Source organism: Salmo salar, chromosome ssa12, assembly GCF_905237065.1.
Source record: "Salmo salar chromosome ssa12, Ssal_v3.1, whole genome shotgun sequence".
Taxonomy (NCBI): Eukaryota; Metazoa; Chordata; class Actinopteri; order Salmoniformes; family Salmonidae; genus Salmo; species Salmo salar.
In genome coordinates this window covers 68,489,487-68,507,016 of record NC_059453.1, presented here as the reverse complement: position 1 = coordinate 68,507,016, position 17,530 = coordinate 68,489,487, and the positions used below count along the sequence as shown (strand labels likewise).

Genomic DNA, 17,530 nt, shown 5'->3' with positions numbered 1-17,530 from the left:
CTCTGTGTTGTTGTATGTGTCGAACTGCTTTGCTTTATCTTGGCCAGGTCGCAATTGTAAATGAGAACTTGTTCTCAACTTGCCTACCTGGTTAAATAAAGGTGAAATAAAAAAATACAAAATGTGGCTGTTTTTGCTGCCAGAGCCAGTCTACCCCTGAAAATAACATACACTACATAACCAAAAGTATGTGGACACCTGCTTCTCATTCCAAAATCATGTACACAAATTTGGAGTTGGTCTGCCCATTGCTGCTATAACTGCCTCCAGTCAAGTTCTTCCACACCGATCTCGACAAACCATCGCTGTATGGACCTCGCCTTGTGCACAGGGTCATTGTCATGCTGAAACAGGAAAGGGCCTTCCCCAAACTGTTGCCACAAAGTTGGAAGGACAGAATCGTCTAGAATGTAATTTTATGCTGTAGTGTTAAGATTTCTCTTCACTGGAACGAAGGGGCCTGAATCATGAAAAACAGCCCCAGACCATTATTCCTCCTCCACCAAACTTTACAGTTGGCACTATGCATTTGGACAGGTAGCGTTCTCCTGGCATCCGCCAAACCCAGATTCGTTTGTCAGACTGCCAGATGGCAAAGTGTGATTCATCACTCCAGGGAACTCGTTTCCACTGAGTCCAATGGCAGCGAGCTTTACACCACTCCAGCCAAACGCTTGGCATTGCGCATGGTGATCTTAGGCTTGTGTGCGGCTGCTAGGTCATGGAAACCCATTTCAAGAAGCTCCCAACAAACAGTTCTTGTGCTGACATTGCTTCCAGAGACAGTTTGGAACTCGGTAGTGAGTGTTGCAACCATGGACAGACAATTTTTACACGCTACGCACTTCTGCACTTTGCGGTCCCTTTCTGTGAGCTTGTGTGGCCTACCACTTTGCGGCTGGGCTGTTGTTGCTCCTAGATGTTTCCACTTCACCGAAACATGACCCGCCAAACCGCACTTCTTAACACCCGCCTGCACCAATGTGTCAAAGGAAACACCATTCAACTGACGACAGCCTGACTTTGGCCTGCCACAATTACTTTTTTTATTTAACCGTTATTTTACCAGGTAAATTGACTGAGAACACATTCTCATTTACAGCAACAACCTGGGGAATAGTTACAGGGGAAAGGAGGGGGGATGAAAGAGCCAATTGTAAGCTAATCACAAGAAGTCGCTAGAGCCCGATGAGCCAAGTAAAGACTCCCCGGCCAAACCCTCCACTAACCCGGACGACGCTGGGCCAATTGTGCACTGCCCTACGGGACTCCCGATCACGGATGGTTGTGATACAGTCTGGGATCAAACCCAGGTCTGTACTGACGCCTCTAGCACTGCGATGCAGTGCATTAGACGGCTGCGCCACTCGGGAGGCCCCACAGCATAATTATTAACTTGACCATGCTTAAAGAGATATTCAATGTCTGATTTGATATTGTTACAGATCTACTAATCACTGGGCTTTTTTTTGAAGCTTTCAAAAGGCTCCCTGGTCTTTGTAATTTAATATGTGCTTGAAATTCAATACTTAACTGAGGGACCTGACACAGAGGAAGTGTTAGTCATAAAAAAATCCTGTCAACCCCTATTATTTCACACAGAGTCCATGCAACATATTCTGTGAATTGTTAAGCCAAATTTTACTCCTGAACTAATTTAAGCTTGCCTAAACAGAGGCTAAATACTTATGCAGTGACTATATTTTAATTATCACATTTTTTTTCTTCCTACTTTGACATTACAGAGTATTTTGACTTCAGTGTTGACCACAAATGACAATTAAATACATTTTAATACCACTTTTTAACACAATAAAATGTGAAGAAATCCAAGGGGTATGAAGAATTTTGCAAGGTGCTGTATACTTATAGTGTGGCATAATGAAAAACTGAAAAACGATGAATTTAAAGTACACTTTTAATGAGTGTTTTGAAGGTTGATGATAGTATATTTCTGGTATACTAAAATACTGAAAAAACGACTAATTTTAAGTACACTTTTAATAAGTGTATGGAAGTGTAATGATAGCATATTTATAGTATACTTAAACACTGAAAAAATTATGTGCATTCGGAAAGTATTCAGACCCATTAACATTTTCCGAATTTTGTTAAATTACAGCCTTGTTCTAAAATGTATTAAATTGTTATTTTCCCTCATCAATCTACACACAATACCCCATAATGACAAATCAAAAACAGTTTGACATTTTTGCATAATATGTATAATAAATAAAAAACGAAAATATCACATTTACATAAGTATTCAGACCCTTTACTCAGTACTTTGTTGAGGCACCTTTGGCAGCAATTACAGCCTTGAGTCTTCTTGGGTATGATGCTAAAAGCTTGGCACACCTGTATTTGGGGAGTTTCTCCCATTCTCCTCTGCAGATCCTCTCAAGCTCTGTCAGGTTGGATGGGGAGCGTCGCTGCACAGCTATTATCAGGTCTCTCCAGAGATGTTCAATCGGGTTCAAGTCCGGGCTCTGGCTGGGCCACTCAAGGACATTCAGAGACTTGTCCCGAAGCCACTCCTGCATTGCAATGGTGGAAAAAGTACCCAATTATCATACCTGGGTAAAAGTAAAGATATCTTAATAGAAAATGACTCAAGTGAAAGTCACCCAGCAAAATTTTACTTGAGTAAAAGTCTAAAAGTATTTGGTTTTAAATATACTAAAGTAACAAAAGTAAATGTAATTGCTAAAATATAGTAAATTATCAAAAGTATAAATCATTTCAAATTCCTTATAATAAGCAATCCAGATGGCACCATTTTTATCATTTTATTTACTGATAGCCAGTGGCATGCTCCAACACTTAGACATAATTTACAAACTAAGCATGTGTTTAGTGAGTCCGCTAGATCAGAGGCAGTAGGGATGACCGGGGATGTTCTCTTGATTAAGTGTGTGAATTAGACAATTTTCCTGTCCTGCTAAGCATTCAAAATGTAAAGAGTACTTTTGCGTATCAGGGAAAATGTATGGAGTAAAAGTACATAATTTTGTTTAGGAATGTAGTGAAGTAAAAGTAAAAGTTGTCAAAAATATAAAAAGTAAAGTACAGATACCCCCAAAAACTAAGTAAGTAGTTGTCACATCCTGACCAGTAAAAGGGGTTATTTGTCATTGTAGTTTGGTCAGGGCGTGGCAGGGGGTGTTTGTTTTGTGTGTTTCGGTGTTTTTGGTTTAGGTTCTATGTTTTCTATTTCTATGTTGGGGTTTTTGGCAATGACCTCCAATTAGAGGCAGCTGGTTGTCGTTATCTCTAATTGGAGGCCATATTTAGTTGTGTTTGTTTCACTTGTGTTTTGTGGGTGGTTGTTTTCCTGTATAGCCTGTGTTGCCTTACGGAACTGTTTAGTCGTTTTTGTTTATTTTTGTTTAAGTGTTATCTTTAAATAAATTAAGAAGAATAGCACTATACCCGCTGCGCCTTGGTCCAATCCTTACGACGCCAATGACAGTAGTACTTTCAAATATTTTTACTCAAGTACTTTATACCACTGCTACATTGTCTTGCAGGTTTTCATCAAGGATCTCTCTGTACTTTGGTCCGTTCATCTTTCTCTCGATCCTGACTAGTCTCCCAGTCCCTGCTGCTGAAAAACATCCCCACAGCATGATGCTGCCACCCCAATGCTTCACTATAGGGATGGTATTGGCCAGGTGATGAGCTGGTTTCTTCCAGATGTGATGCTTGGCATTCAAGCCAAAGAGTTCAATCTTGGTTTCATCAGACAAGAGACTCTTGTTTCTCATGGTCTGAGAGTCCATTAGGTGCCTTTTGGCAAACTCCAAGTGGACTGTCATGTGCCTTTTACTGAGATGTGGCTTCCGTCTAGCCACTCTACCATAAAGGCCTGATTGCTGCAGAGATGGTTCTCCTTCTGGAATGTTCTCCCATCTCCACAGAGGAACTCTGGAGCTCAGTCAGAGTGGCCATCGGGTTCTTGGTCACCTCCCTGACCAAAGCACTTTCCCCATTACAAGGAGGAGTTAGCCCCCAGGGGGCTAATGACACATGTTCATAATTGTTGCACTTTTATTTTGCAGATGCTCTTATCCAGAGCATCTTACAATAGTGAGTGCATACATTTTCATATTTGTTCATACTGGTCCCCCATGGGAATCATTGGAGTCAACATGGGCAAACATCCCTGTGAAACGCTTGACACCTTCTAGAGTCCATGCCCCGACGAATTGAGGCTGTTCTGGGGGCAATATTAGGAGGTGTTTTTAATGTTTTGTACACTCAGTGTATAGTATTCACTGTAGTGTTTTTGCAGACAGGACTGTAGTATTTACTGTAGTGTTTTTGCAGATATGACTGTAGTAACACCTGCCAACTAGGGTTAGCTAAAATGGCACAACTACCAGACTACACTGTTAATGTTTTAGTATACTAGTCATGTTTGCAAAAACTCAACAGTAAATACTACAGAATACTATAGTCATGTCTACAAAAACACTACAGTGAATACCAAGGGTTGGAACCGGTTCAGGGAACAGAACCTAAAACCATAAAATAACACAATTATTTGAGGAATAGAACCCGAACCGAAAGCAAAAGTTATCTATACTGTTCCGGAACAGAACCGTTATTTTAAAAGCATGGGAACCGGTTAGTAACGTTATTTTACTTTCCGGGGATTTTTTTCCATTGCCACAAAAACCCTAACAAAGCTCCTATGCAAAGCCCTGACTCTGTCGCTCAGAAACCAGCATCTGCCTGCTAGCTGGAAATCTTTGCCAGTGGGTGTGCTTGTGTGTAGGCTACCTGCCCCACTCCTCTGAAGCATAGGTTACTATTGTCTACTGACAACTTTACAAGCATGATTCAGAAATTAGGGATAAATGTTTAAAATAATGGATTAACTTTTTCAATGCTAGTTAAAGATACTATAGTTATCACGTTTCACATTGGATTTATTAACTACAAAAAGGTAAGACATGTTTTTAATTCTACTTCTGCTTTGCACACACAAGCTTGTTAGCTAGCTAGCCAGCTAACTAACTAACGTTTTCTCTGGTCCAATGTTAAACCAACTTGGATGTTCAAAGATATTCAAAGTTCCTCCATAGAAGCCACTCCTCCGTAGGTATAATTCTGTGAGCCTAATTCAGATAATTCATGTCATGACAAGATGCCCAGCGCTTCAAGGCAAGCTTCCTCCATCCTCTCTTGCTCTCTCCTCACCCACAAAATGTCAGTTGCATTGCACACCCTACACTGTGACTGGCAGCACAGTGTGTGTTTGTCTTTCATTTTGATTAAACCATGCTGTTACCGCAAAATGCAATTTACTCTTAACGACTTTACTATACAGATTAAATCGCTTACCCGCTGCATAGCAAGCTGCTCTATCCACACTGATTGGTGAAGTAATTTAACGTTGAGCTAAATGTAAAAAAATATATATATCTATTTCAGAGGTTTAAATAGGAACAGAAACAATCTATATAAACCTGTCATTTATTTTGGTTTCCAATGGAACAATGGAACGGAACAAAAAAGATATATATTCTGTTCATAATGAAACGATAGGAAAATAATTACAACCCCTGATAAATACTATAGTAATCTACAGTCATGTCTGCAAAAACACTACAGTGAATACTATAGTATACAGTATAAATATAGTAATACTACAGTATTTATACCATAGTAGACTAGTGTATTTTTTAATGTGGGTCTGCAAAGTACACTGAGGTTTTCAATTAAAGAGAAAATGTATGCTATTAACATCACACTGGTTCAAGCGCTGGACAGAAAACACAGTAAACTAATGTTAAAGATTTGTCAAACCATTTAATCACTGTTGGAGTATATAAAAATTGTGGACAAATTATTCACCTTTTCAAATTCTGTGAGGGTTTAAGGAGATGGACTGTAATGTATTTTTTACTGAGATGGGCCTAGTACCTGCACATAGTAGAAGTAGCCCCTCGGCACAGATCTAGGATCAGTTGGGATACCCTCCCTCCCCAATCTAAACCTCAACCACTAACCTGTGAAGCGTGGTCACCTGTGGCTCTCATTGGAATGCATCCACAGCTATAGGGCCAAGAATGAGGTATGTTTATTCTAGAACGGCAGTAACCCCTGGGCCTGGGCAGTATGGATGGAGCTTATTTGCAGCCTCACAGTTCTTCTAGCGATCTCAAGACTGCACTTCATTCCAAAAAGATGTCTCCTTCCCTCTGCTCTCGTTCACTTCCTTTCACAGATCTGGATAGGTGAGAACAACACACCGGGAACTAGGGTGAGTGATGGAGGCTTACACCTACCCAGTCGTCTCAGGTTTGTGAACGGGAGAGTCAAGTGAACAAGGGCAGAGGGGAGGAGATGCTATTTTTTTGAAAGAAATGCAGCCCAACCTTCTTCCAGACACACCTTCAGTCCCAGAGCGACTCAGCTCCACACAGTGCCAGACATTCCAGTCTTACAGGCAGGTTGGCTTCTGAAGCACACTGGGAGAATTTCTCTCTCTCTCTCTCCAGCATTGTAAACCCACATTTCTTCACTCTGTAACAGCGGAATCAATGTTAGAAATATGCCAGGGTTCAGAGTACTGAAGCCTACGGCATTCTCTTCCGAGGTAGAAACTTGTAGGAACAGCCTCCCACTGTGCCACAATCAACACCGTTATTTGGTGCAGAGACAAAGCAATAGTTTTACAATCTTTGAATGTCACTCCAATGAAAGAATAGATGGACTTAATGACTTCCTAATGAAAGCATGGATAATTTTGTTTCTTGAAATACACACACAAAAAAAAGCCATGACTCAAATAATGACGAGGATCGTGTTTACATTTTCTTATCCTTTATTCTCATACATAGGAAAATAGCATTTCTGGTATTCAATTTTTTTTTTACGTGTAATTAAGCAGAACTTAATTATTACAGTAGTTAGATAGAGTTACTGGGAGAGAGCGACCTATGGTTGAAAGTAAGGCAGAAAGGGGAATATTTACAATAGGACTGAATCAGAGGGACCAGACCAGCCATGGACACACAGCTGGGTCAGACGTCTGTCTAGGTGGGTTGATGTGGTTGTCATCTAATCAAACGAGTCATGTCCAAAGAAAGAAATACACAAACAATCTTAAAAAACAACAAACTGTTTCTGTAATGGCAAGATACCATTTAATGATGATGATTGCCAGTGATACTGATGATATGGTGGTCCATTCTGAGTTACCCATCCAAATTTAACACGCCAGAAAATGTGTTTAAAAAAAAGTTTGGCTCATCATAAGTTCTGAATCACTGTGATGGATGGCAAATGTGAGTGATGGATTGCAAATTTTAGTACAATATAAGTGGGTTTAAAGTGCATGTACCCACTGGTTTCTCTCAAGGAATATGGGCCAAAACTGCTACCCTGAAAAGTCCATTGTTTTCTCTATATGGTTTCCTAAGTGCAGTAGCCTGTTGAAAAAGCACCTTTTACACTCAAATCCAGAGATACAGCTTACATACTCGTAGCAGAGCCCTCCAGTCCTTGGCATAGAATTTAGAAAACAACTTTATTGTCCATGTCTTACAGCACACATCACACACAGTTGAGACAAGCACAGGGTCAAGCTGAGTGCAGGGCCCCTGGATGGAGAGCATGCTGTGGGGTTAAGGGCCTTGCTTAAGGGCCCAACAGTAGAAGAACATCTTTAGGATGTGAATCCAGCAGCCCTTCAGTTACCAGATCAATTCACACCTATTTTTCCAGTGCCCGCCCCAGGATTTGAACCAGAAACCTTTCAGCAACAGGTCCAATTCCTTAGCCGTTGGGCTACCTATAACTTTTCTCCATGCTTAACCCTCTCCTGCTAGACCTGCTAACATAAGTGCACTTGAGAACAGAGGGCTCATCTTGATGAGGTGTGATGGGTTAACTCATTAATGGAAGAGTAGGTCTCATAATTAACTCCCGTCTGGCTGATCTGATGACCCCTCAATAACATTCCACAGTTTCACCAAGCACAGACACCACTGGATAGCTTAATGCACTGACTACGGGTTTCTCTGGATAGGAGCTTCTACATGTTCTGTACATGTAAATGTTATATTTCACAGATACAGATTGGACAACGATCAGCTGCCCTTTTCAGGTACAGTACTGTACACTATAAATGACTAGCTTTGCTAACTAACCTTTACTACTGTAAATGACTAAGCAGTTCTTCATATTGGATTGCTTTACATTGAAAAGCCAATGTATAAAACATACAGTATACACATAAGTAGCTTTCGCCGAGTCTCTTTTGTCAGTTTAACATTGATTTCAAAGACATATAAAGAAAGTAAAAGAGCTTATAGGTTCAAGAGCATGGACCAGGTGGGCCGCGGTGTCTGCTGGTTTTCACTCAGTTACTTGCCTTCAATCAGCATCTGATGCAAACCTGGGAAACCAGGTGGGTGTGATTGGACTCTTAACTAACCAGTTATTACATAATGGACCAGTAAAGCACCACGGTGAAAACCAGCAGCCACTAGTCTGCAGCCCTGAGGTCTTTTAGGGAGTGGGAAGAGGCACGAGGTCAGGGAAGTGGAGATAACAGTACTGGATTGGCCGTTAGGGTCAAGGATGGATGTGATTGGGCCAGAGGTTTGGCACTATGGGGAGCAGGAGGGGATATGTAAGAGAAATAGACTCGAACCTGTTCTCTGAGAGAATCTGGCAGCTCACATATCAACACAGTACTTTCACATTTCAACTGGGCTAATAGCACAGATTATGGGCTAGAATGAGCTGGGTCAGTGCATTTACCTCTAAAACTGTCTTGAGGATCTAACTCCTGAAGCAGATTCACAGAGCAATATAATATGTAGAATAGAATGTGTGACAGTGTAGTCTTTTAAACACAATCTAATGACATATACAACATTATCTTCTGAGAGTTAGACCTTGCGCAGCTGCCTGTCACACTTGTCATCTGCTAAGGGTAACAAGGTGTGTGTGTGGCAGGGGGATGTGATTTAACCTAAAGGCCTGAAATCCGCTTTAAGCTGAACAATCACATCCCTGAGATGGCCGTTACCTGTTAGTTCACTGTCTAGCACCAGGACAAGCCCTCATCTGCTTTGCTGCAGTAGGGAGGAGAGGAGGGGGTAAAGAGGGCAGAGGCCAGCAGGGTCTGAATCAGATTCAGAACCCTACTCTGTTCTGGCCCAGGTCTGCTCCTGTAGCACCAGTGTCCCGATGAGGACTCAGACTCCCTAACGGGGCCTTCCCGGAGAAGGGCTGGGTGGATGAGTCTGATTAGTCTGTCAGCCTGTGGTCGGGTTGAGGTTGGACTGGGCTGGGTTGGGCAGGCACAGCCAGGGTATAGGTGTGGGACCAAGCTGCTCTGAATTCTAGAGGCAGGTACTAATAATTCTGCCGTCCAGGTCAAGTGCTGCAACGGGGTTAAGGGTGGCATCAGGGTCACGATTGGGCTGAGCTGGGTTTGCTGTGTCGAGATGCTGGCTGGGTCTGATGGTAGTTCTGACGATTCTGCCAGGCCGGGGGCTGCGGTGCACCTTGGTGTGTTTGGAGAGGTGGTCACTGCGGGCAAACTTCTTCTCACACAGAGAGCACTCGTAGGGCTTGACCCCAGAGTGGGAGCGCCGATGACGAGACAGCTCATCAGAACGAGAGAACCTACAGAGACAGAGGTGCTTTAATAATTTCTCTGAATTCTAATTGTTTCTATGCTAAACACTTAGCTCAGTTGGTTCCAGCTAAGTGTGTCAGGAGGCCTGTTATTCCCACTGTTTGATTGCCCCCAAATTAGAGCTCAGACCCAGCTCTGAGGGAAATAGGAACACTAAATGGTGGGTCAAACAGTATTTACAATATACAGTGCCTTCAGAGAGTATTCATACCCCTTGACTTATTCCACATTTGGTTGTGTTACAGCCTGAATTCAAAATGGATTAAATATGTTTTATTCTCACACATCTACACACAATACCCCATAATGACAAAGTAGAAATGTGAACACATTTATTGAAGATGAAATACAGAAATCTAATTTGCATAAGTATTCACACCCTTGAGTCACTAATTTGTAGAAGCACCTTTGGCAGCGATTACAGCTATGAATCTTTCTGGGTAAGTCTCTACGAGCTTTCCACACCAGGATTGTGTAACTTTTGCCCATTATTCTTTTCAAAATTCTTCAAGCTGTCAAATTGGTTGTTGATCATTGCTAGATACCTATTTTCAGTTCTTGCCTTAGATTTTCAAGTAGATTTAAGTCAAAACTGTAACTCGGCCACTCAGGAACATTCACTGTACTCTTCTTTGCGAGGCATTGGTAAAACTCCCTGGACTTTGTGATTGAATCTGTGTTTGAAATTCACTGGGCGACTGAGGAACCTTACAGATAATTGTATGTGTGGGGTACAGAGATGAGGTAGTCATTCAGAAATCATATTAAACACTATTATTCCACACAGAGTGAATCCATGCAACTTATTATGCACATGTTAGGCTTATTTAGGCTTGCCATAACAAAGGGGTTGAATATTTATTGACTCAAGACATTTCAGCTTTTCATTTTTAAATAATTTGCAAAACATTCTAAAAACATCATTCCACTTTGATATTATGGGGCAATATGTGTAGGCCAGAAAAAAAAGGAATCTCAATTTTATCAATTTTAAATTTGTGCTGTAATACAACACAACGTGGAAAAAAGTCAAGGGTGGTGATACTTATGAAGGCACTGTACAAACATTATAAACATATCCTTTCACATCTTCTAACTACCTTAATAACCCTAAGCCCAATCCTTTTCTTACAGAGCTCACTGCAGTTGCATATTGGGAAACTGTAACTGTTAGCAACAGTGAGTGTGTTGTAATATCTAATATTTGCTGAGCTTCTATATTGTTACCGTTTCATACCAGCTCTACTCCCTACCTCTGCAGAGACAGAACAATATTTTCTTTATGCTCAGCTTTACAAAATAATTACAGTGAAATACTGTATTTCAATATTCCAACAAAAATAACAACTGTGATAGAGCATCTGTTTGTCACTGTCATCCTCATACCCACTTCATTTAAACCATCATCCTCATACCCACTTCATTTAAACCATCATCCTCATACCCACTTCATTTAAACCATCATCCTCATACCCACTTCATTTAAACCATCATCCTCATACCCACTTCATTTAAACCATCATCCTCATACCCACTTCATTTAAACCATCATCCTCATACCCACTTCATTTAAACCATCATCCTCATACCCACTTCATTTAAACCATCATCCTCATACCCACTTCATTTAAACCATCATCCTCATACCCACTTCATTTAAACCATCATCCTCATACCCACTTCATTTAAACCATCATCCTCATACCCACTTCATTTAAACCATCATCCTCATACCCTCTTCATTTAAACCATCATCCTCATACCCACTTCATTTAAACCATCATCCTCATACCCACTTCATTTAAACCATCATCCTCATACCCACTTCATTTAAACCATCATCCTCATACCCACTTCATTTAAACCATCATCCTCATACCCACTTCATTTAAACCATCATCCTCATACCCACTTCATTTAAACCATCATCCTCATACCCTCTTCATTTAAACCATCATCCTCATACCCACTTCATTTAAACCATCATCCTCATACCCACTTCATTTAAACCATCATCCTCATACCCACTTCATTTAAACCATCATCCTCATACCCACTTCATTTAAACCATCATCCTCATACCCACTTCATTTAAACCATCATCCTCATACCCACTTCATTTAAACCATCATCCTCATACCCACTTCATTTAAACCATCATCCTCATACCCACTTCATTTAAACCATCATCCTCATACCCACTTCATTTAAACCATCATCCTCATACCCACTTCATTTAAACCATCATCCTCATACCCACTTCATTTAAACCATCATCCTTATACCCACTTCATTTAAACCATCATCCTCATACCCACTTCATTTAAACCATCATCCTCATACCCACTTCATTTAAACCATCATCCTCATACCCACTTCATTTAAACCATCATTACAGGCTCTTCTCCCTCCATTTTATTATCCTATCACATGTTAATGACTAGCCTACATGGTAATAAACTACATTTAACAAACCCAAGGTTGCTGTTTTTTCTCTGCATGTTGACTAGCATTGTTAGGATTTAACCCACCTCCAGACACAGTCAGGCCAGCTGCAGGTGTAGGGCTTCTCTCCGGTGTGTCTGCGGAAGTGAGCCTTCAGATGGCTGCTCTTGGTGTACATCTTCTCACAGCCCGGGTGAGAACATTTGTGTACCCTCAGCATCTCTTTAGGAGAGGGTCTGTTCCCCATAGGGGGGGGCACAGCTTTGACCACAACCCCTCCACTGTGACCCCCAACGACTGTTGCCCCAACAAGCCCCCCGGCAACCCTCACAGTGATCGGTAGAGGGGCAATCTTCACGTACTTCTGGTCTGGAGCGTCCGTGCTGGCTATGCTGAGAAGAGTGGCTGAGGTGGAGGGCACCTGTGAGGCCAGCAGGGTAACGTTCTGCCCTCCATGGAGTCCTAGAACCAGGTGGGCCAATCTCAGCCCACTGGATGCACCAGGAGGAGAGCCTGTCTGGGGGTGAGGCTGGGCCAGAGGCAAGGACTGGACCTGGAAAATCAGGGGTGCTCCCAGGAGCACTGAGGGGGTGAGGGGGGATGGGCTTGGGGTGTGAGGGGTGTTGGGGGTTTGTGGGGTGGGGGGTGACAGGGCATTGCTGGTCCCTGGCTCACTGTGTCCCCCTGAGGAGGAGAGGAGTTGTTCCATGGAGCTGGAAGGGGAGGGAGCTGGCTCCTCTATGGGTTCACTAGAGAAGAGAACCCCCTCTCTCACCAGCTCCATCTTCTCCCTGAGGAACTCATCGATGTCCTCCATGGTGGGAGAGAAGGGTGAGGGCAGGCGGGGGCTGAAGTCAGGCAGACCCTCTGTGGGGGTCAGATAGAGTCGGAGCAGGCCCCCTTCCTCTTCGTCATCCTCCTCCTTTCCAGGGCTGAAGCTGAGTCGAGCCCCCATGTCCCCGGCCTCGGGGCTGTAACAGGAAGTAAAGCTACCCCCCTCGCTCCCCCCCTCGCTGCCCTCTCCCTCTACAAGCCCCAGGGAGACCAGGCTAACACTGTCCCTATAGAGGTCATTATCAGAGACCAGCGCTCTGCTGCTTAACGACACCATTGATACAGTCCAGATACAGTCCAGATACACAGGAGAACCACGCTTCTCACTACACCTGCATAGAAAACGTTGGGGATACCGCAGTTAAAAACGTAAATGCTGAATCATGAATGAGAATATAATATTTAACACCGATTTAATTAAGTACCTAATTATAGGGCAAAATAAATATCATGGGGAATGTATAGAAAGGGTAGTTGAAAGCATTCATTCTCGTAAGAAAGTCAAAATCATTCAATTGAATGCGTTTCATTTGCAAGATCTCTTGAGTTATTACCATTTCACAACCTGGTAATAATAACTGAAACCTGACAATCTACAAATGACTAGGCCAAACATCCAATCCAAATGGGATCAAGGCCTACACGCATGTACTGAAACACAGCAAATCTATCACCAAATGAAAAATAATGAACACATTAGTGCTTTTTAATGTCGTTCATACCAATGTAGCAAAACTCGGGACAATTAAATGGGTACATTGTGCATAATGATGTGCCCAGTGTAAACAGTAGCAGGGTTGCCATGTCGGCGGTTTTCCTTTGAAAACCATATCGTGGGTGAAAATGGCATTTTTCTTTTATTTATTTTTATTACATTTCACTGTGGCCTACTACTACTGATTATCAGGGAGTGATGCAGGCTGTTGCTGAGTGAGTAAGTCAGTGGCCGTGTTCGAGGGGATCATAACCACAATATCAAGGGTAAATTGTGACTGACCGATCTACAAATAATAATGAGTTGTTATTCATGATGCAATGTTATCAGTCAGTCGGCAGTCACCTGCAGTCGTTTTGATGTTCTCGAACACTGCCAATGAGTGGTGGGGAGGGAGCGCCGGAGGGGTGTGTGTGTGTGTGTCACGTCCTGACCAGTAAAGGGGTCATTTTGTTATTGTAGTTGGTCAGGACGTGGCAGGGGTGTGTTTGTTTTGTGTTGTTGGGTTTTTTGGGTTAGTTCTATGTTATGTATTTCTATGTTTGATTTTCTAGCATTTCTATTTCTATGTGGTATTGTTTAGGATTGTACTCTAATTGGAGGCAGCTGTTTCTCGTTGCCTCTGATTAGAGGCCATATTTAAGTAGGGGTTTTTGTCTTGTGTTTTGTGGGTGGTTGTTCCATGTATAGTCAGAGTACCTTACAGGACTGTTTTTCGTCGTTCAGTGTTCATTTCTTTAATAAATCAAGAAGATGTTTCACATACCCGCTGCAGTTTGGTCCGATCATTACGACGCTTATGACAGTGTGTGTGTGTTGAGCACAGTCATTGGTGTTGACAGAGCACTGCAGAAGCCAGTCATGACACGCGATGTGAGAACAACAAACTAATAAACTACAACTAGCTAGCTACATACTTCTCCCTCATAATTCTTTTTTGCCTCGTTCGCTGTATCCTGACCACCCCCAGTCCTACCAACACTGCAAGGGAGAGAAACGGAAAAATAATCATCCAACAGTTTCAGCAAGAGGATTGAACTATGTGCTTTCTCTCTGGGTAAACTACGTAGCCAGGGCTCGAAATTAAGGGCCCCCCGTCGTCCCGGGACGATAAATAAAAATGTATGGGACGGTTTAAACAGACTGAGACAGTTCTAGGGCGATAGATTCTAAATCATACAACTACTGTACATCAACAACAAAAAAGTAAGGCAATGAGGCTAATGGAACAGATCAGAACATTTAGCTTAAAATGTTGATAAACTATTTCTTTACATTAGTACAGCAATGTGCACACAGCAGTACCCTACACGCAAATGTTCCAAAATGCAATTAGTGGGAACACACCTTTCTAAAAAGGCACCACACATGTGAGCGGTTTCATGTGACAGAAATGAAAAGAGGGGAGATCTAAAGATGCAACAACTAGCATGGGTTGCTAATATGACTAAGTTTGAGTCTTTGCCTGCTGGACAATAAAAAAGTTGATTTGAAAATCAATAGAAAAATAGAAAATGTTGGTTTCAATGGCATAAGGAATTGTTTAAAAAAATCATTCCCTCAATATATGGTCTGATTTTGGCTAAGCTACCTTGAAACAAGGTAAGACATGCCTCATGAATAAAATGTTAAATGTTATGGCTAAATAGTTTCAAAATGCTGACTGCCTCCACTCAGATTTCAAAGTGGGTGATGTGTGCGGTGCGCAACAGGAACTGGCCTTTCCCCCCTGCTGTTGTGACCATTTCATCTGAACGAACTGTGCTTGGAGTATGTCAACAGAATCAAACCTTTAGATGTTAATGTTAATTATAAACTGTCTGGTTCCGGCCCTGAATGTTGATTGGCTGACAGCCGTGGTATATCAGACCGTATACCACGGGTATGATATTTTATTTTTACTGCTCTAATTACGTTGGTAACCAGTTTATAATAATAGCATTAAGGCACCTGGGGGGGTTGTGGTGTATGGACAATATACCACAGCTAAGGGCTGTGTCCAGGCACTCCATGATGCGTCGTACATAAGAATAGCACTTAGCTGTGGTATATTGGCCTTATTCCACACCCCCCGTGCCTTATTGCTTAATTATTTTTATTTTATTGAACCTTTTATTTAACTAGGTAAATTATAGTACATTAACTAGGAAAATTATACTACATTATAATTGTCAAACATGACTGGCGTTTAGCCTATATTTAAGTAATTAAAAGTATCTTTAAAATGTGGCTTTGGTATCGGTGTGGATGAGAGGCTGTAACCAATATGCATACTACCTAGTCTACATTTCCATGTAGCCTAATTATTTATGTTGGTCAGAAAGTTGAAGTCAGAGGAGAGAGAGCGGCACGCTGCGGCAAAGCGCGGAACCGATTAACTCCATTACTATCAAATTATAAAAGCAGTGATTGATTAATAGTACAATAAACTCTGTTGATGTACTGGACTCATGATGGATGGCTTCTCTCCGTTTCCCTTTCCATCTTGCTCCAGAGGGATGGATGACTAGGACATCAGACTGCAGCCACACATTAATTTACTTTTTTCATTAAATAAAAGCCAAAAAGCAAACTGTTTGAGCTTTTCGATTTATAGTTACAATTTAATCATTTGGTGTGATAAACCAATAACAAAGGGAGAAATGTAGAGAACAAGGTAAAGCAATTTTACCAGCTGTATTTAGATTGTCATTATGGAGACACCTATTGAATAAATGTGGCAACTCCTTACTTGCTGCGAAAAACATTTGTTGGCCTAGTTCAGGCCTTGTGGGTGGGTTTTGAGCAATTATTGGCTCAACATTTAAGCTAGACCTGGCAACCCTGAACATTGGCCACATGACGCGCATATATGTATCGGGCGCAAAACAACATGGAGCAGGACTGTAATAAGTGCGTATTACACCAAAGTGAAAACTGTAATAGGCCTACAATCGATGAACTATCTTCGAAATCAGCAAACAGTATTATTTACAACTTCAACTGCTTTTAAATGCAGCGTATGGGCAGGCGAGATGCATGGCAAAAGGGACCTGACTACAACAGCCAGACAGGAATTCACAAGTCTCAAGTTCGGAGTGTAGGGTCAACCGAAAACAGCAAATACCACCAGTGAGGGTGAACTTACCGTCGATAATCATTAACTATATTAAAACCTTTCGAAATGCACCGTCCTCGAAGTTTTTCACCGTCGTCTTATTTTGCAGAAAGGGATCCCGTCCTTGCCACAGTTCCATGTTGGCATTCTTTCTGTGGCCATCACATGACTGCATTGCTGTACACTAGGAGGCACGGATCCAATTCCGCCGTTCTGATTGGCTAAGCGTACGGAGGCTCGCCCTAAAACAAGGGATTTATTGGTTTCCGCTCGATGGGCGCGGTTTGCCATAATTTTGGGAAATGTCACTGATGTCGGTACCTGTCCAAGTAGCCTACTGTCCAGAGCGCCGCATTCAAGTGCTAATCGGAACTAGGAAACTGACATTTCCGACTTGCTAACTGGTCTGCTTGTAGTTATACACGTGTCGCATTCAAAACAGTTAAGTCGAACATTTCCAAGTTTACTAGTTCCGTGAACGTGTAAAATGTATCCAGTGTTTTCAAAATGATGTCATATACAACGTGGCTCATTCAGAAACTATGTCAGTCATGAACTGAACAAGATGGTAGAGCTTTGAACTGCAGGTACGGTACAATGGACCTTTTGTTCAACTGTAGCCTACTCATTGCTTAATTCGTATTAACAATGACAGCCTTCTTCATGCTTAACCAAATGTTGGTGTCACTCAGCCCCGTGGAGAGCACATGTATGAACATGAAACTAGAGACCTCCATTCTGATGTTTGGGAGAGAGTGCAGCAATACAACTTTTG

General features: G+C 42.0%; 1 protein-coding gene across 1 annotated transcript; it reads right to left on the bottom strand.

Annotated features, from left to right (window-relative positions):
- Positions 1 to 6,817: 6,817 nt before the first annotated feature.
- Positions 6,818 to 17,169, bottom strand: LOC106565633 (Krueppel-like factor 15). The gene is made up of 3 exons (XM_014132950.2): positions 16,786 to 17,169; positions 12,196 to 13,275; positions 6,818 to 9,651 (listed from the first exon to the last, which is right to left on the bottom strand). Exons 2-3 carry the CDS (start codon positions 13,218 to 13,220, stop codon positions 9,366 to 9,368), a joined length of 1,311 nt encoding a protein of 436 aa, XP_013988425.1. The 5' UTR covers positions 13,221 to 13,275; positions 16,786 to 17,169; the 3' UTR covers positions 6,818 to 9,365.
- Positions 17,170 to 17,530: the final 361 nt, after the last annotated feature.

Excerpts from the sequence above, each read along its gene's own strand:
- LOC106565633 (XM_014132950.2), bottom strand. The coding sequence starts at position 13,220 with ATGGTGTCGTTAAGCAGCAGAGCGCTGGTCTCTGATAATGACCTCTAT. Across the intron at positions 9,652-12,195 it reads TGGCCTGACTGTGTCTGGAG|GTTCTCTCGTTCTGATGAGC; the intron begins GTGGGTTAAATC and ends CTGTCTCTGTAG.